The following is a 19,019-nucleotide window of genomic DNA, read 5'->3' as shown; positions in this document are numbered from 1 at the left end:
CACGACAAAACATAGTTAATGAACTAAACAAAAAATGTCATTGTAATGTCAATAAAGTTGAATTTAGTTTGACGTGAACTGACTGTCATTTTATTTTATTTTGTACCTAGTTGTAGCGGTATTGGATTCGATATTTTCTTTCTAAATAAGCAAGCGTAATTAAATCTTATCTACCAAGTGATAAAAAATATTAAACAACTCATTAAACCCTATCGAAAACCATTGAACGGGGTCGGTTAGTCACAGTTGTGATATTATCACGTCGTGAAGTTCGACTCGCCCGGGCGGTTCAAAAATTATAAACTTGCTTGTGGATAATTAGCTTCGTTCGTGCCCTAAACGGTACAGTAGCAAGGTTACAACGTAAGCACTACGTTGTTTTTCTCCGCCTTCATTTATAACAAGGTATTTGTCATGTTTTAATTTATAAACTTACGTTTGAAATTTAGTTTTGTTTTTGTTCTAAAGTGCGATTTACTTACATTACTCTCGCTGACTTTATGTTAAGGTTCATTACCTTTCGAATTCGTCGCACGTGTGTATAATTAGTACCTATATATTTTGTTACGGAGTTTTCCTTCGTTTTTAATCCGTAAAGATAAAATCATTAGAATAGTTTGCGTAGTTCAATAAATACGACTATTTTGAGGAAAATGTAGATACTTAAAGCCTATCTGTTTACTTACTGAGAACTGTTTTTATAGGTATAATGTTATATTATACTATAGAAAAACAATTACTACTTCAGAGAATTTATAATATAGTTATCAATAAGACTTGTTTTAATTACACAACTTGTTATGCTACAAGGAAATAATTTCCTGCTCACAGGCGAGTTCATAACAAATTGTCTATCTAAAATTATTACTCTTCATATTGTTTTTTATACAATTCATTATTTTTATTTCACTTTTCCTTTTTATGTCCCCTCCCTCATTACAGGAGGAGACCCTTGCCCAGCAGTGGGACATTAATGGGTTAAATTTATTTTTATATTTTCTATTTATTTTCAGCCAGTAAACCTTCACTATGGATCAAATCAAAGACAACTGGTTCTCAGAGTCATGTGAGATGTGGCCCGGAGCCACCTTCTCATTTGAGGTGACAAAAGTGCTGCATACTGAGAAGTCAAAGTACCAAGATGTGTTAGTCTGTGATTCCAAAAGTCTTGGCAAAGTGCTGGTTTTAGATGGCATTATACAATGCACAGAGAAAGATGAGTTTGCATATCAGGTATGTAATACTTTTGTCTTTTTAAATAGTGTTAGATATGTAGTACATAGAAGAAGGAATTAACACTGATATATTAGAATATTGACTTAGGTGTATGATAAGTATTAGATGGTAATGCCTGTACAGTATTTTGAGAGTAAATGAAATCAACATTCTGTTGACCTTATCAAATATGAAAATGATATATGAAATAATATAATAAAAAAAGAATCAACCTGTACATTTTTATATTAAGTTTGCTTGTTAATTTGTCATATCATTACCATTTGTTTTATGTCATAAAGTTTTGTTTAAAATAAAAATAATTTAAGGTAGACACTTCTTAATATTATAATTTGTATATTTCAGGAGATGATATCTTTCCTGCCTCTGTGCTGTCATAAGAACCCAGAGAAGGTACTTATTGTGGGAGGGGGCGATGGTGGTGTTGCAAGAGAAGTGGCCAAACATCCTAAAGTCAAACAAATTGTTCAGGTGGGAATTATACTTTTAATTTTATGGCTTTACCAGGCATACATTTTGTATCAGAATTACTATTATAGAAAATGCCGTTAAAAAGTATGTCCAGTCCAGGCCAGGATATCAATTAGAGAGACTAAAATATTTCTCTAGAGAAAAATCTTATCTGTCTGACACACAAATCTTTGATCCATTTAAGAAAGCTAGGATTATGATTATAGTGGCATGGAGACTAATGATATGATGTGCAGTCTTTGTTACTGAAAAAAATCTTTCAATGTCTACACAGAAGGGTATATTTTCATAATATTACATCTCTTGTCTGCTACAATAATAATGATTGCATTCTATTGTGTCTATGATTTAAAACATATTACAAAGTAACAAGTGTACACATGTGTATGTCTAACTGTTGTGTACTTAAAAGATAATACTGTGATGTAATAGTGTTTGTTTAATACTTGATTAGGTTTATCAATATTATAAAATAGTTTTTGTAGAAATCTGTTTTTCTTTTAAATGCACACTAAGAGAAAGAAGCTTTTGATTACATTGATTATAAAATTTCTATGTTATCGTCTAATTTGTGGCGCGTATAGCAACCTCTATCCGTCAATTATATTTGATGGTTTACGTATTACATAGAAACGCGTATCTATATGAAGCGTTGACCTCTATATCGCGATAACCACTGGCATACCACAAGGAACATGTCTGGGACTATATTTATTCGTATTATTTCTCGTCACATCTAAAAACTTAACATTCATAATAACTTTTTGACTCATTAGTTAGATTAACTTAATGATTTTTCAATAGAATTAACTAATACACTATTAATAATGAGTTTTTCACGTAATTAGTAATGAATGAAATATTTGTCGTTTAACTAAGTCCAGAGATAACGAATACAATATAACCCCCATTATCAATGGAGCAATGTTATGTATTATCAGTTATGTATACGATAAAGATGACTTTCTGACCTCAATAGGAAGGATATTATCAATATATGGAAGCTTTGTCTCTATTGTAACTAACTGAAGATTGTTTTTGATGTTTTATCATTCCTGTGATGTGACGTCAGTAGAGATACAAAAAACTTATTATAAAAAACGAAATTTTAATCATTTCAAGCACTTATAAACATTTATTTTTAATTACAGGTAGAAATCGACGACAAAGTTATCGAAGTATCGAAAAAGTATCTACCGTTCATGGCCGTGGGTTTCGACAGTCCGAAACTGACATTACACGTCGGCGACGGCTTCGAGTTCATGAAGAACCACAGCAACGAGTTTGACATCATCATCACAGACAGCAGTGACCCCGTCGGACCTGCCGTCAGTTTGTTCCAAGAAAACTACTTCGCGCTAATGAAGAGTGCATTAAAACCAAACGGTATTGTCTGCTCCCAAGCAGGAACCGTATGGAATGATCTAGAATTAGTCTCAAATACCCTCAATTTTTGCAGAAATCAATTCCCTAAAGCTGCCTACGCTATTGCGTCGGTACCTACTTATCCGTCCGGCCAAATAGGCTTCGTAATCGGCTCCCTCGATGGAGATGTGCAATTTGATGTTCCACAATTAGTATTGTCTTCAGCCGATGAAGATAATATGAAGTTAAGGTACTACAACAGTGATATACATAAAGCAGCGTTCGTACTACCCACATTTGTTAAAAAACGCCTAGCTTGATACTCTCACAACTAACTTTTGTACTTAAATGTGCATTTATATTAGTTTAAGAGTCTTTTTATATCGTGTTTTACACAATACTAACAGGCTGAAATATTTTTATGTTTACGCAAATATTTATGAATTTTTTTATATGAAATGTATCACTGCCTAGTTGAATAATAATTATGCAGTGAAATTAAATCATTTTCTATTTCTTGGATTTTTATACAATTTTAAGAACGCAAGTGATTCGATCTTATGAATGTATTTAAAACAGCTTGTTTGTCTTTAATGTTAGCATAATCAATATTTTCGGGGCCAATAAAAGTATATTTTCTACGATTGTTGCAAATTATATTAGATTGTAAGTGTTATTGACAATATAGTGTATATTTATAAATACTCGGTTCGGATATAACAGTCGGTTTCAGCACTTCTGCTTATGACTTTTAATGTACTCCGCTGATGGCAGCTTCTAAAAAGATCAATAATTTTTGTATTAAATATCGTGAACCATTTGGCGATAAATTCACAAATATAGTGTGAGTTTCGTGTTAATTCTTTTTCATAAGGCTGTACACCTGTATTGTCTAGCTTAGTTGACAACTATTTTATCGCTACTTTACTGTTCAGTGCTTTTCTCATTAGTGATGTAATTAATACGTTACATTACAGTAGCGATGTATTGCAAAGTAAACTGAGAGACATATTCAATACACATGATTCTTTCAACCATTTAACAAAATTATACATACATAGCTCTATAGCTTATCCATGTTACTTGCTGCCACTTTATCTATCAAATAGTTTATCAGCAAGTGGTGAAACTGACACTGTCATTGAAGTTTAACATTCCTTCCATAAAACGTAATTATGAAATTTATTTATACTTATAATCTAGTCTGTAATGTCTCTTAAATAATGCTTGCTTGAATAAAAAAAGCATTTTACTAACAAAAAATATTTAAGCATAATTATAATTTATGTTGTCCGACTTTAGTCAATTTTACATGCATAAAATCACGCCTTTTCCGATCAGGAGTAAGCCAATATCAATTTTATTAAACAGCTTGATATTATATTATAAGTTTGAGGCCCTCATAGCCAGTTGCACTCACCGGTCGATAAACGATCTGTGGGTTAAGCAACCCTTGGCGCAGGTCGTTATCAATGAAGATAACAGTTGTTAAGCCATGTCAATGGCCTTTCGAGGGCTCAAACAAATTTAACACTAGGTTGAACACAAACCATACGATAGATAACAATATAACAGACAAAAATATTCTCCGTAATTAAAGCGATCATTATAGTTTTTAAAAATAAATAAGCCCTTGTATTACAAACCATTTTAAGCCATAAAAGGGTATATTCCCATTTGTCCCCCCTAACACTGTCCCTCGGGGTGACAAACGGGAATAAAAGTACGAAGAAAATTCCCAGTTGTCACACCGGGGTGACAGCGTAGACGTGACAGCTGGGAATATACCCATAAAAGTCTTGCGACAGACTCGAATATTTCCATAAAAACGTTTTGTAATCTGAAGGCCAGAGTTCATGGGACCATTGCCTAATAAAATACACATGATATTATTTACGAAACTATTTATTTAAAGTCATGGAAATATGTAAATGTACAATTTCAAAAGGACGCAAGTCTTATGTATTTATAATGTGTTATATGCCCTTTTAGAAATTGCATATTAATTCCGTTTTACGTTACATTCCGCTCGTACAGTAAAGTTGCTCATTATAATGTGATAACAAATCGTAATAAATATTTGTACAATTATTTTGTATATTTTTTTATAAATGTTAAATCAGGGACAATAAATGTATTTTTTTAATAATACGCCTTTATTTTATGTTTCCTAATAACCCGTTTAAATAGTAAAATAAAATTCTTATCGGAAGTTTAACAACTCATAAAATATGGTTGCTTAATATGTCGTTACTATTCCGATAAGTATTTTTATTTACCTACTTACATAGTAATTAGTTTCTTATGAGGCACAAATAAATAATTCTCACGACCGTATGTTTAGCAACAGCCTAATGCACGTACAAAAATAAAATATAAGACCCAGGCATGCACTATACTCGGACCATTTCAAACGTGCGAACTAAGTCACCGTCATTTTATCGGATCATTTTATCTCTTGCTCACACTTAGTTTACACACTGTCACATTTATTTCATTCTTTTGATTATGACGTAGTTCGCACGTTTGTAACGGCCTGTTAAAGGCCAACACAAATCGCAACGCCGTTGCCGACATTGTCGAACGTTGCTCGAGATGTTTTGTAGTTAACATTAACAAATATGTTAAGCAAAATTGTCCGCCTTGATATACCGCCTCTAGTAAATCACAAATAAATTCAATTCTGTTTAACTTTAACCCTTTTCGTTTTACAACAACACCTATAAATAGCTAAACTAATACTTAAAAAACAGACAAATAGAACAATAAACTCCATATTGTAAAATAACAAGAGTTGTGGTTTGTTTAAAAGACGGGCGTGTGACGTCATGTTGAGGCGGCCATATTTTGCCGTCTTCTCTATGTAGTAGATAGCTGTGTCCATCGGTGATAGTGGACGGTCCCACCAGAGCTCGCTAAATGATCTGGCTCGCGCACTCATCCTATAATATAAATAAAAGGATTTTTAATATGTGCAGGGATCGATTTCTCTGAATAAGTAGTATAATATGTTTACTTCTTCGACTACCTGCTTCATATCCACGAAAATTTCACTGTTTAGTAGTTTTGACGTGAACAGATGTTATGTACGTTATGGCACTATTCTCTGAGATACTATTAAAAAAGATGCTAACAACAGTAGAAAAAACTCAATAGCCCCTTGTTGCATTTTTAATAAGAATTCGAACGCAAAACCCCCTATTAAACTATGTGTAGGTACTATACGATAGTTAATTAGGAGGTCTTCCGCAGACCGCAAAGGCAGATAAAAAGATTTCTTATAATAGCTACTAAGTAAAAATACTCACTCTGGCGACAAAACTTTCACCATCGCGGCATACAGATTATATTCATTAATTTCACTGAAAGGCAGTACTTCGGCGATTCCAGCTCGTTTCGCGTACGCGGCATTTCCGGGCTGATCACCTAGCACTGGTATGATGAGAGCAGGTACTCCTAACGCTACTGCTTCTGTCAGACTTAGTAGACCACCGTGGGTTATAAACGCTACACAGTTAGGGTGATCTGGAATAGAGAGAGAAATTTTATCATATCACTAGCTGACCCGCGCAACTTCGCTTGCGACACATAAGAGAATGAGTAAAACTTTTCCCCGTTTTTGTAACATTTTTTACTGGTACTCTGCTCCTATTTGTCGTAGCGTGATTATATATAGCCTATAGCCTTCCTCGATAAATGGGCTATCTAACAGTGAAAGATTTTTTCAAATCGAGCCAGTAGTTCCTGAGATTAGCGCGTTCAAACAAACAAACAAACAAACTCTTCAGCTTTATAATATTAGTATAGATTAGTATAGATATATCAAAGTGTATTAAAACTAGGTTCACTTGCCACGTCAGTTTGTCTGTTCGCGAAAACTAAACTAAACTCAAAATGTTCTGAACGAAATTACATGCAGTCTTCAATAGATAGAGCTATAGGTACCTACTCAAAAAAGATTTTAGTGTACCTAAGCACTACTTATTTAGTCCGGGTGAAACTGGGGACAGTTTCTAGTTAATAACCAATTCAAACTTACAAAGATTGAAAATACGGTACCTATCTAAAGCTTGTTCTGTACTTGAATTGTTATGGGGTAAACTCGAAACAATTTCGAACGATGATATTTACAGAAAAACTAAGTATTTAAAAAGCAGTTGAGATACCTAACAATAAACAGATTTTTTTCATACAAGGCCTATGAATTATATATGCGTCATATAATACCTACATACATATAATATGCTGTGTAGTTGGGCATATTGTGTGTACGTATTAGAAGTACAAACACTGAAACTGTGTCAACGGTGCGTGAGGCGCACGCGATGATTTTGTGATTAATAATATCATAGCATACTTCTATGAGTCGTTTCTAGGTTAGTCAACACGAAACTCAATGCCATGATAACAAGAAGTCAGAAATTTCCATTACAGAAAATCTTGACCATTCTGAGTCAAGAATCAAACCTGTTACCTCTGCATAGAAATGGCGCTCACACGTACCGTTGCGCCACCCAAGAACCGTGTAAGTAATGATGTAATATAAGGCACTTACTCAATATATCGAACTGAGGCAACCAACGTTTGATCATAATATTATCGGGTAGATTCTTTATGGTGTCTCCTTCCCATTTCCAAACGATGCGTTGTGGTAAACGCGCGAAAACTTTCAATATGGCCTCCAACTGTTTGCGCGGCATCGTTGAACCTTTTATCAAGGAACCAAAACTGAAGAGGATGGCACCGTGCCTTGATTCTATTACCCATTCCTCGATATCCTGAGACAAAATTACACTACATTAATATACTTAGTTTTCAAACTATTATTGGGTCAGAAGTTCAAACAAGTGATTTCCTTACCGAGGGGAGTGGTTTTATGCTCCTGTTGTGAAGGTGGATACCCCCGACTTCGATAACTGATGGAGGCAAAACTCTTACGCCGTTCAAAGCGTGGTATGTATTCACAAGCACAACACTAGTATTGCCAGCGACTTCATTCAAAGAAGGCAGTGTCCGTCCTAGTCTCGCTTCCAACATACTTCGCTCCTTGATACCCACATAATAAGAATGCCAATACTTATTAAACATAATATCGATGAAATTTTCAACCATCTCCATAAACGTCATGTCTTCCGTGAAAGGCTGCATCATGCTCGGGAACGTCGCCGGGTTGTCATCACCTCCGATCCATGACGGTGTCCAAGGCATCAAGGTACACGACATCAGACCAACCGAAGGTAACCCATAGTTATGAACCAGGCCGAGCATACAATCGCTATTGAAATGCTCTACCAAAATAACGTCATAATTCCCTTCAGCTTTCACGAACTCTTCAAAGACTTGAGAATTTATTAACTTTTCACAAAGTTCCACACTAGCTTTAGTAAAACTGTGCACTGTTTGGACGTGGTGAATGAATTTCAGCAAGAAATTTGGAGTGCAATCGCAAGTTTGTAGATCTACTATTTCGACGTTTAGACGCGCAAACTCTACTAGGCTGACATCCCGCCGGTTTTTATTAACTTTTGTGGAAGGGAAGAAGGAGACGACGGTAAGATTATGCCCTCGTGTTGTAAGCTCGTCGAGGAGTGGTTCGAAGACCATGTGATGACTCTTGCCTGGGTAAGGGAGCAGCACCAATATATTATAGCTTTCGCAAGCAACGATTAACGCAAGTAACACGATATATTTCATCGTGAGCAACGCGCGCGTCTGCGTTCAAAGAATCGGCGCGGTTAACTGCGGCCATGTGAGTGTAATTTGTGCGTCCCTCTATTATTAGCTGGCCGAGAGAAGTGGAATGATACAAAAGATAATTGTATGCCTATCTGTCCGGTGCATCCACAAATTGAGTGTATTTTACCTATGAATTGTGATTTTTTGCAAAACTCATATTTATGTAATTTAAGTAAGTAGGTATAAAATAGATAAGTAGGCAGCTATTTATAACGAGACATGTTCTATATGGATGGTTTCAAAGAAATTATTCATAATAATCACTATACCATGACTGTAATGGTTATTGAAATCATTCAAGCTGAAAATTTTGCTTTACAGAGCAATACAATGTAGGTACCTACTTAAGTAACATAATTTAATATAAATTTCGAAATTAAAATTATTTTTACAATAAGATTTAATTTTTTTTTCAAGAGGAATACTGACAGATGTATTTATACATTTGTTGTCACATTATTCGAGACATATCAAGCAATCATGAAACTGGAGGACTTTACCTTTTTACTACACTAAATACATCTCATTATAATTCACAAAGTCGCTTAAAGACCGAAACATTCCTTGACTACCTATTGAACGAGACATAGCAAGCGTCGAGTGTCATTCGTCATTTGTCTTCTTTTTGTTTCAAAAGAACTGTAGCTCGATTCTCTGCTACTATCGACTGCCAAAAATCGGCTAGCTATCGAAAAATTTATCACAAAAACCTGTTTAACGCCTCTACCGGGCCCTATAAGAACTATTTTTGCCGTACATTTTAAATGACAAACCCTCTATACTCGGCAGTACCGAATGTAGAGAATTGCGCTACTGACATCCATAACTTAAAATGAAATTCGACCTAAATTTCTCAACAAGGTTATAAATAAATAATACAAAATAGTTTGTTAAAACACTATGTTTATTTCATTCTGCGTAAACCAGGTTCTTTTTATTCTGACCTTCTTGTTCTGCCTCACTGATGGCGGAGTACACAGCGTTTGCGCGCACTTTCTTCAATATCTTCTTATCATGGAACGGGTGAATGTGGGCCGCGATTCTGTTTAAAAATAAATAAATATAAGCTTCTTTTATTCATTTGTAATAATAATAGTAAATTATAGTGTTTATTATCTAACTAGCGGGCGCCTTCGACTTCGTCCACGTGGACCTAAGTTTTCCGTTTTCACATTTTTCTTTTCTTTTCCACTTCTATTAGTGGTAAAGGGACTATTCCACATAAAAATATTTGTTCAATTCGAACCAGTAGTTCCTGAGACTATTATAGCGCGTTCAAACAAAGAAACTCTTCAGCTTTATATTATTTACAAGTATATAACTATAGATACTATTAAGAAATTAATGGGAAACATGAATTTTACCTCCCTATATCCATACATATACATAATAATCGAGAATTAACGAAAACTGTCATTTAACTTAACTATTCATCAGTCAACATCCTTTTGTTAAAAGAAAGAAAATAAAAATTTAAAAAAGTAAAAGATAAGTAGATATTAAGAGTGTATCTCGCTAACAAGCGAAAGAGCTTGGCGAGTAAGTATGTTATAGTTGTTGTACTTACTATTTTACAAATGAATTAAAAAAAATCGTTAAAATGACTAACCTTTGCAAAACAACATCATCTTTGGTAACAACATGTGCTGGACACTTGATATTGTTGAGATAGTCGACGCAGCGCCACTGTCGCGAGTTGTTTCTGTTCGTATGCTTCAAGTAGTACATGTATCTGTTCAGTATCATCTGAAGCGAGCCTTGGTTCGATACCGTGTATTGTATTACGCTTACATCTGAAATTACATGATTATGAATAAAAACTTCGGACTTATATTATAAGTATATTTTTTATCCTATCTAAAACATTTCATATAAAATGTTGCCAAGACGACCACAAAAGGTTTGCCCTGTGCAAAATATATCAGGGCCAAGCTTCGGAATCTACTCGGCCTAACGACACAAATTCTACATATCAGTAAAAATGTATTATAGTATTTTATGTAATTATATATTTATAGATAGCAGCATATTTTATAATAAGGGCCACCGGCATATTTTCTTTGTGAAGAAATTAAGCGTGTAGCGCTCACCGGCGCCGTACGCATCGTTAACCATGTGCAATGCTCTCTTTATAAAATGTATAAAAAATATAACAACAATGAGCCTATAATAAAAGCAATCAATAAAATGTTGCCAACTTGCGAGCCCTCAGATTTAGACGTTTACCGACCCGCGAGCGCTACTAAAATAGTTACAAGCGCCTAAGAAAAACAGTAAAATATGTCTTCCTCTACGTTAATGATATGGCGGTGTCCCGTGTATGGGAACTCCAAAGCGATATAAAATAAAAAAATTGCAAGCTACTAAATATTATGCATATCTAAGCTTCAATCAAATAAAGTCACTTATTCACTTACTCTTGTCCAATGATTCTTCTTTTTCATATTCTTGTTTGGTTCCATCCATCATTGAGTCGTCTTCATTGCCGTCTGTGGTGTATAATGCCTCTTCATTTGCGCTTAATGCTTTGCTGCTGTCTAAGTCACCTTCCCTACAAATACACAAAACAAATTAACATTATAATATATTAGGTATTATATGACCAGATTTATGGATGTGAATAAACCAAGGGAAGTTTGTAAGGATCATACTAAGTGGCATTTATCTCTGCTACAATGATGTTATAGATTGTTATGTGCTAATAACATCCTTAACAGATTTTACCAAAAGTTTTGCCCGCACGTTTTATACGTTTAGGATGGTAACTTATATTCTATAATATATAATCAATTGCCTTGGCAGATTTCATCACAAATGGTTCAACTGTTTTGCCATAAAAGAAGGATTAACTAATACTCATTGGCATTTAAAATAGTTAGTAAGTATTTAACTTACCTAATAGTAGATATAGTATATTTAGTGTCATCTGATCCCTTGACATTTGATATTTCAAAATAACAAATATCATCATTTAAAGTCTCCATATTGCAATCAGTGTCGTTTTCATTCTGTGATAATTCATTGTAACTTACTGTTTCATGTATTTTCTGTTAACAAAAAAACATTTGAATTAAACATAGAGTACTGTGAAGCTGTATTGGTTTTCCTCTGCATAATTTATGTTCGTAATTTAGACAACATTGAGGGAATTAATGAAAATGTAGGAATTATTGCTGTAAATTTTTAAATCTTTTAATTTTTTTTTATTACAAAAGTTGAGTAAAACTTTAGTTAGAAAATAGGACATTTTAAAAAGTTATTTCTTTTTAACCTTTTACATAATATATTTTAATGTAAATTTATAGTTTTATTTGAACTAACAATTTTAATCTAAATAAATAAATAATTACCATATCTTCAAGTCCTTTGATGTGTAGTTCTTTGCCTGCTTCTAAAAACTCATTCAAATTGTCTGTAGATACCAGCACTTCCCCAGTATACACATACTCTAATATAGAGCATAAAGTTGTATATGATACTTTCTGAAATAGCAAAAAAAAACAGAATAAATAAATAATTATTGTCATTGTTCATGTTCAAATAATGCCAATATACCAACTTTAATGGTATAAGACATTTAAGTCCAAGATCCAGTTAATTTAAGCAACTGCCTGAAGCTGAATGGCATTTAATTTGAACTTGGACTGTATCTACTCCAATATTCTTTTTAGTACAAACTGTGGAATAGAACAGAAATAAAACAAAAAGCGGTTGGAGTGTAGCAAAGGGTGTGCAAGGCGATTAGGACTTAGAAAAATTTTCACGATTTTTGAAAAATTCATTAATCGTGTTTCTTTTGCTTTTATCGTATAGATTGGCTAAAAATAAGCACTTTTTGCCCCTTGAGTTTTTTTGATCCAACCCACCGTTTGCCGACAAAGTGGGTTTGAAGTTCTCCCGTTACTATAGGAAGCTGGACTTAGAAAATTTTTCGACGAAAATTAAAAAGTCTCAAAATGTTGCTGTTTTTGGTTTTTATCGTATAGATTGGCTAAAAATAAACACTTTTTATCCCTTGGAATTTTTTGATCAGATCAACCGTTCGCCGACAAAATCAAAATGAAAGTCCAAAAACGGAGTTTTTGGCAAACCGACATGGGTAGGTTAGGTTAGAAGGCTGAGGTGGGAGCGAGCGAAGCGAAGCTCCCACCTCAGCCTTCGTGGTTATTTTTTTTTAAACCACCCACAAGGAGGAGCCCCGCGAAGCGGGGCTCCGGCGACATGCTGTAATATCAAAAGAGACGAAAAGTAAATAAATGGGATTTTGAAGATGTCGCCGGAGCCCCGCCGGGCTCCTCCTTCTGGGTGGTTTCTATCTTATCTATACGATAAAAACCAAAAACAGCAACATTTTGAGACTTTTTAATTTTCGTCGAAAAATTTTCTAAGTCCAGCTTCCTATAGTAAGGAGAGAACTTCAAACCCATTTTGTCGGCAAACGGTGGGTCGGATCAAAAAAACTCAAGGGACAAAAAGTGCTTATTTTTAGCCAATCTATACGATAAAAGCAAAAGAATTACAATATATAACATTTTTGAAAATTTTCGAAAATTTTTCTAAGTCCTAGTCGCCTTGCACACCCTTTGCTACACTCCAACCCAAAAAGCTAATAATATCATCACCCAACTACATTTACATTTGGTACACAAGATTCCTGTAAGTAAGACTTTGCACTATACAGTTATGATATTCATCATTCGAGGTTGTCAGCCATACATAATGGATCATGCATTTTAGATCACTTGCACTACAGACAGACTTGAATGCAAATACATTCAATAACTACATAGAAATATAGGCTCTAACACAAAGAAAATGGTAAAAACTTGTCAAAAATAAAACTTACGTTAAGGAAAATGACCGGATGGGGGCATTTAGCAGTAGATATCAGTTCTTTGATAAAGGGGCTTGCGAGCGCGATGATTACTTGATGTACCTTCACTAAATGGCCGTCTGCAGCCAGAGTCATATCCACAAACTCACCATTCTAAAACAATACATAAATCCATCAAAAACAAAAGTAATTATAGCATTGTTTACCGATTTGTACAAGAATACTTCAACTAACCTGCTGCAAACTGCTCAGCCCGCTACATATGTTTTTCTTATGCGCGTTCCATAACAACGAAAACTGAGATTGAGACATGATAAAATTGATAAAATAATTAATTAAACTTGTACATTAATATCTATTTACACACGGTAATAAATTGTTTTTATTTAACTTGTTGACATCTGGGCGTCTTCATTTGATTTTGTTTGACACTAAGTTCTGACAGATGTCAATTTGAGTGTGGCCAAGAAAGCGTTACACCCATGCCATGCGCCATGTCATGGCTGCATGGACGTATTAAATACGTCCATTATTATGAGAGATATGCATGCAATATTATTACCTATCTATTAATAAAAATTCTGGAACGCTTTTGACTATAGAGACACCAGTCTATAGACTTGATGGAGTTGTAAAGGCATTTAGACTGCCTCCGTGGCGCAGTGGTTTAGGTCGCCACGCCGATACCACTGCAACGGGAGGTCGTGGGTTCGATTCCCACACGGAGCAATTATTTGTGCGATCCACAAATAATTGCTTCGGGTCTGGTTGTGCTTTGTGTCCGTTGTTTGTATGTTTGTAAAAGTCCCCGCGACACAAGAGCAATTCTTAGTGCGGGAGTTGTCTTTTTTTTTTAAATAAATAACATTTTAAATTTTAAGTATTTAGGTGGGCAATTAGACCTTAAGTTTGAATAATCAAAAGTTAGTTTGGTCTTGTTCTTACATTTTTATTATAATCATCATCATTTACATCTTTTTTATACACTGATATTCCGTTTGCCCAAGTCTTCCCCATATTGTGAAGCTCTCACCCAGGTCTTTCGGTCTCTCCAAGCTACGATAAACTCGGTAAAGCCAACTAGGTATGTCGTCAAGATCAACCCATCCTGCCATGGGTCATTATGACGCCTTGAGTTCGCACATTTAACACTATTCTGTCTCTAATAATTTTAAAGAACATTTGCTTGGTGATTAGAGATCTTGCTCAATGAAAAACAAAAATGAGGTTCACTGATGTTTTTTTTTTAGTGGCAGTACCATAAAACTCGCTTTCCGCTTAGGTACCTCCCAGAAAAAGGCGGGTAGCACTGAGTACTATGGCGACTTGCTATCCGGAAAGATGTTTTTCCTCGAGAAAGAAAAAGACATAAAAAAGTACCTACTTAGATCTTTTTAAAATGATTATAACATTTTGTCGATATTTTTCATTATTTATTATTGGTACTACCGTCTCATAGTGGTCTCATAATTATAATTTCTCATCTATACATTTAATAAATAACATTTGAATAAAAACGCAATATTTTGGGTGTAAATAATATTTATTCGGTTTCTTCGTGATTAGTTTCTTTTGGGGGGCTGGGGCATCTCACTTCTTCAACATTGGTAGCGTTCTTTTTGGCTTTAGCTTGACTCTCAGCTTCGTCCATAGCAGTGTAAACAGTGCCGAGTTGAACCTTCTTCATTATTTTTTTATCGTGAAACGGATGATTGTGGTCGCTTTTCCTGTAAATACTGTTACTTAAATATTGATACTTTTTAAAATATAGCTTTTTTATATTTCACTACGCTACTCATAATGAAAATTTGCAGTGATTGGTAAAGTGTAAATAATTTTATTAATCTAAGAATATCTGTCTGTTATGTCTTCACGCTTTAAACCAATAAGTCGAATTCGATGAAGTTTAGCATGAGTATAGTAACCTATACTTTCTCTTAACAAATCCATGTCTAAATCTCTATTTCATGACCAAAAACACGAATGGTGCCGAGAGGGTCAGCAAGTGATAAATATAGTAAACGATTGATAACACAAACCTTTTTAAAACTTGATTCTTGTTATTAGTATAGACACTAGCCGGACATTTTCTGTAAGCATAGTCAACGCATCGCCAATATCTATCGAGGTTCTTTTGTACATACTTCAAATTGTAAATATATCTGTTTATTATTACTTGCAAGCCGGCCTGGTTCGACATACTGTATTGTATATTTCCTTTGATATCTGAAAACGAAAAGTTTTACATACATACATCATATCACACCTGTTATACCCGAAGCTGTAGGCGTGTAAAATACACACACAGTTTGTAATTGCCCGACCCGGAAATCGAGCCCGAGATCCCATGGCCAGTAGTATACACTACTAACCGTGACACAGGGCTGTTCATACATATAGTGCTATAGGTGCTGCCAAACAACTTGCCTTTAAACTTGATTTTAATGTCCACTTGGAAATGAGTGCTCATCCATTGCACTCGCTCGATTGGTACATCGATCCACCGAGTGGCCTCTACATTGCGCTTGTGTGCTGTTACTACTACTACTACAGCATTTAATTGGGGTTGCTGGTTTTTGAATATGGTTAACGTACATAAAATAATAATATGTATGAAAAGATGTATGGATGTGAATGAGGCATGGGAAGTTTGTAAGGATCGTATGAAGCCGCGTTCCCCTATTGAAAAAGGCGTGATATTTACCTACATATGTATGAATATTTATGTGTTAATAATATTTTATTCCAATTTTTTTGATTACGTACAATGTTTACACAGAAAGTATCAGTTAGCTTCGCGACACAGTTTTTATTCATATACAGTAAAAATAGTATGAACTTACTATATGCCTTAGGCGGTACAAGTAACTGCTCATTATTGATAGTGTCATCGCGAGCCATTGAACTCTCCATTGGGTGTATAGGAGTATCGGATCTATCTGTGTCGTCTGTGTCTTCAATATTATCAGGGACGAAAATTCTGGAACAGTAAGAATTTACAGATATTTATTAGTTATCATCTGCTATCACATTCGCACGTGCACGTATACGCGTGCATGCTAACTTGTAATTAACATTCTCAGAACAGAATTGCAGTTTTAGTAATATGTACTACTGAGTGCAACTCGAAGTTAGGTGAATATTGGTGAATGTAGTCATTTTTACTGGGCCTGTATGACAAGATGTGTGGATGTGAATAAAGCAAAGAAAGTTTGTAAGAACTGTACTGAGGGGCATTCTCTGATGTCTGCTTACCCCTATCGGAAGAAGGCGTGATTTTATGTATGTGTGTATATATGTAGGAAATAATATTTGATACATACTCTACAGGTTTAATCTCTTCTTCCATGTCCTCGTCCAGTCTTTCCTCTATTATTTCCTCAATTTCATTATCCAATTTATTTTGTATCTGTTGAAACTTCTTTAACAAGATTTTCTTTGGTGGACTTGAGTCTGTAATTTCTTCTTGAGATGTGTCATGGCTAGCCTGAAAAGAATTTCATATGTATTTTATTCTAAAATAGTTCCACAACCAGGAAAGGGCCTGCCAATGCTACTTACTTATGTAATAAATGCAAATGTTTGTAAGTATGGATGAATGTATGAATGTGTGCGACTGTGCATGTTTGTTACTCTTTCTTTAAAAGAGTATTGGACAGATGGCAATGAAATTTTCACACTGGTAACTTATAAACTGGATTAACACACAGGATATTTTTTACCCTGGGAAATCATTTCACGCAGAAACTGTTGCAGGTAGAAGCTAGTGCTCTTCATTGAATAAACAAATACTAAACAACCAAACAAACTCTACAATTTTATAATATTAAGTATAGATGTGTAGATGATTAACATACCACATCTCTCAGTCCTCTTATTTGTAATGCTCTCCCTGCTGCTAATAAATCAGGTAGCATGTCTTTGGGCACCAATACTTCTCCCGTGTATATATACTGCATTAAAGCACATAAGGTTGTGTACGATATATTCTGAAATGAATCAGACATGTAAATAGTATCAAACAGTCTTTTTAACCTGTCTGTCCCTATGTTAGCTTAGATCCTTAAAACTACACAAGAAATTTTAATGCTGGATTTTTAAAGATAAAGTGATTCAAGAAGATTTATGTGTGAAAATTCTAAAAGTTTTTTAAATAATTTATTAAACCAGGTAAAGCCATAAAACATAAGAGAACCATACTCAGAACATTGATTGCCAAATGATTCGTATTTTTTACAATTTAAAGCAATTTTTTATTCTATACTGACATTGAGAAAGATGACTGGATGTGTACACTTAGCAGTAGTGATGAGATCCTTGATGTAAGGACTCACAAGTGACATGACTATCTGATGGACTTTCACATGATGACCGTCGGCTGCTAGAGTCATGTCAACGAACTCGCCGCGCTAAAAATTAAAAACAATATGGTCACAGGTGAAAAACTAATAAAACAAAGCTTTTCCAGTTAAAAATTAATCACTACAGTAATTGAGTTTCAAGTTATTGTACCTACTGTATTGATAGGCTAAAATTGATTTGACATAACTTAGGTACTCAATACAACTTTTTGGTTTAAAGGTTAATATTAGGGGTCCACAAAAGAAAGGATGAATAAAATTATATATGTTCAGATTTTAGTCATTAGAGATATTCTGCTTACTTTAATTACTTACTTATTGTTTTATCAGGCGGTCGATCGATACATAACTAGATAGGACTACGAGTTATCACGACCACAAATAAAAGAGTAAACAAATAAACACTACCTAAACGTACCTGCTGCAGAGCGCTAAGACCAGAACAAATATTGTTCTGGAAAGCATCCCAGGTTAAAGACAAATGTTGTTCGTCCGTGGCCATATTTTATATAACCCAGTGATACTATCCGGACGTAAATAATTATATTTTTCTTTTATATGTCCTTATATTCACAACAAAATAACAACATTGGACATGTTTAACAAATTAAAAACATTTGACGATTGACAGTGACACTATTGACAGTAAGGAAGTTCGATAATTTTCCCTGAAAAAATAGTGCTGCCACTTCAATGACAGTAATATCCCTTCCGAAATCATTTAAAATGGTCGAGTAAACAGACTATCGTCACTGATTTCCTATACAAATTCTCATAGCTAATAACGAAAGCGCATAATTACTTAAAGTATGGTGGGTTAGAACTCGATATACAGAGACGTCGTAATGGTTTTCCGTAACAGATAATGGATATTTATTTTTTATCTGGCAACCACTTGTTTTATATGTGAAATAATGTAATGCTGTAAAGATTGAATGAAACGCAGCATTGACTTCTAATTTTTCAATATTTTGAGCCCAAATGTGGCCAAGAAACGATGGATTCTTGTAAAAAAT

At 34.4% G+C, this 19,019-nt stretch overlaps 4 protein-coding genes across 5 annotated transcripts; 1 reads left to right on the top strand and 3 right to left on the bottom strand.

Annotated features, from left to right (window-relative positions):
- The first annotated feature begins 62 nt into the window (after positions 1-62).
- Positions 63-5,218, top strand: SpdS (Spermidine Synthase). Its single transcript, XM_076118237.1, has 4 exons — positions 63-405; positions 1,014-1,233; positions 1,582-1,707; positions 2,859-5,218. The coding sequence occupies exons 2-4, from the start codon at positions 1,030-1,032 to the stop codon at positions 3,390-3,392; spliced, it is 864 nt and encodes a 287-aa protein (XP_075974352.1). The 5' UTR covers positions 63-405; positions 1,014-1,029; the 3' UTR covers positions 3,393-5,218.
- On the bottom strand, positions 5,205-8,982 carry LOC142975419 (UDP-glycosyltransferase UGT5-like). Its single transcript, XM_076118236.1, has 4 exons — positions 7,933-8,982; positions 7,628-7,850; positions 6,381-6,597; positions 5,205-6,014 (listed from the first exon to the last, which is right to left on the bottom strand). Exons 1-4 carry the CDS (start codon positions 8,764-8,766, stop codon positions 5,750-5,752), a joined length of 1,539 nt encoding a protein of 512 aa, XP_075974351.1. The 5' UTR covers positions 8,767-8,982; the 3' UTR covers positions 5,205-5,749.
- Positions 8,983-9,694: 712 nt separating this feature from the next.
- On the bottom strand, positions 9,695-14,079 carry LOC142975429 (uncharacterized). Its single transcript, XM_076118252.1, has 7 exons — positions 13,877-14,079; positions 13,655-13,795; positions 12,159-12,290; positions 11,704-11,855; positions 11,226-11,359; positions 10,418-10,601; positions 9,695-9,850 (listed from the first exon to the last, which is right to left on the bottom strand). The coding sequence occupies exons 1-7, from the start codon at positions 13,952-13,954 to the stop codon at positions 9,718-9,720; spliced, it is 954 nt and encodes a 317-aa protein (XP_075974367.1). The 5' UTR covers positions 13,955-14,079; the 3' UTR covers positions 9,695-9,717.
- A 1,094-nt stretch (positions 14,080-15,173) lies between these two features.
- LOC142975422 (uncharacterized) lies at positions 15,174-18,628 on the bottom strand. 2 transcript variants are annotated; one of them, XM_076118240.1, is made up of 7 exons: positions 18,422-18,628; positions 17,911-18,051; positions 17,500-17,631; positions 16,966-17,129; positions 16,486-16,622; positions 15,682-15,868; positions 15,174-15,369 (listed from the first exon to the last, which is right to left on the bottom strand). In XM_076118240.1, exons 1-7 carry the CDS (start codon positions 18,503-18,505, stop codon positions 15,186-15,188), a joined length of 1,029 nt encoding a protein of 342 aa, XP_075974355.1. In that variant the 5' UTR covers positions 18,506-18,628; the 3' UTR covers positions 15,174-15,185. The 2 variants fall into 2 exon arrangements, with proteins under 2 accessions (XP_075974355.1, XP_075974356.1); XM_076118241.1 differs by lacking the exon at positions 17,500-17,631.
- Between the last annotated feature and the right edge of the window lie 391 nt (positions 18,629-19,019).

Source organism: Anticarsia gemmatalis, chromosome 9, assembly GCF_050436995.1.
Source record: "Anticarsia gemmatalis isolate Benzon Research Colony breed Stoneville strain chromosome 9, ilAntGemm2 primary, whole genome shotgun sequence".
Classification (NCBI taxonomy): Eukaryota; Metazoa; Arthropoda; class Insecta; order Lepidoptera; family Erebidae; genus Anticarsia; species Anticarsia gemmatalis.
Note: the sequence above shows the minus strand (reverse complement) of the source record. Positions and strands in the feature narration are given on the sequence as shown.

Bases quoted from the DNA above. Each gene is read 5' to 3' on its own strand.
- SpdS (XM_076118237.1), top strand. From the start codon at position 1,030: ATGGATCAAATCAAAGACAACTGGTTCTCAGAGTCATGTGAGATGTGG. The intron at 1,234-1,581 runs GTATGTAATACT...TGTATATTTCAG, and splicing joins AAGATGAGTTTGCATATCAG to GAGATGATATCTTTCCTGCC. The intron at 1,708-2,858 runs GTGGGAATTATA...TTTTAATTACAG, and splicing joins AAGTCAAACAAATTGTTCAG to GTAGAAATCGACGACAAAGT.
- LOC142975419 (XM_076118236.1), bottom strand. From the start codon at position 8,766: ATGAAATATATCGTGTTACTTGCGTTAATCGTTGCTTGCGAAAGCTAT. The intron at 6,598-7,627 runs GTAAGTGCCTTA...TCTCTATTCCAG, and splicing joins GCCTCAGTTCGATATATTGA to ATCACCCTAACTGTGTAGCG. The intron at 6,015-6,380 runs GTGAGTATTTTT...TTTATATTATAG, and splicing joins GTGAAAGTTTTGTCGCCAGA to GATGAGTGCGCGAGCCAGAT.
- LOC142975429 (XM_076118252.1), bottom strand. From the start codon at position 13,954: ATGTCTCAATCTCAGTTTTCGTTGTTATGGAACGCGCATAAGAAAAAC. The intron at 11,360-11,703 runs GTAAGTTAAATA...GTGTATTTGTAG, and splicing joins TATACTATATCTACTATTAG to GGAAGGTGACTTAGACAGCA. The intron at 10,602-11,225 runs GTAAGTGAATAA...ATGTAATTTCAG, and splicing joins AGAAGAATCATTGGACAAGA to ATGTAAGCGTAATACAATAC.
- LOC142975422 (XM_076118240.1), bottom strand. From the start codon at position 18,505: ATGGCCACGGACGAACAACATTTGTCTTTAACCTGGGATGCTTTCCAG. The intron at 17,632-17,910 runs GTCAGTATAGAA...GATTCATTTCAG, and splicing joins ATCCAGTCATCTTTCTCAAT to AATATATCGTACACAACCTT. The intron at 15,370-15,681 runs GTTTGTGTTATC...CAGTATTTACAG, and splicing joins AAGAATCAAGTTTTAAAAAG to GAAAAGCGACCACAATCATC.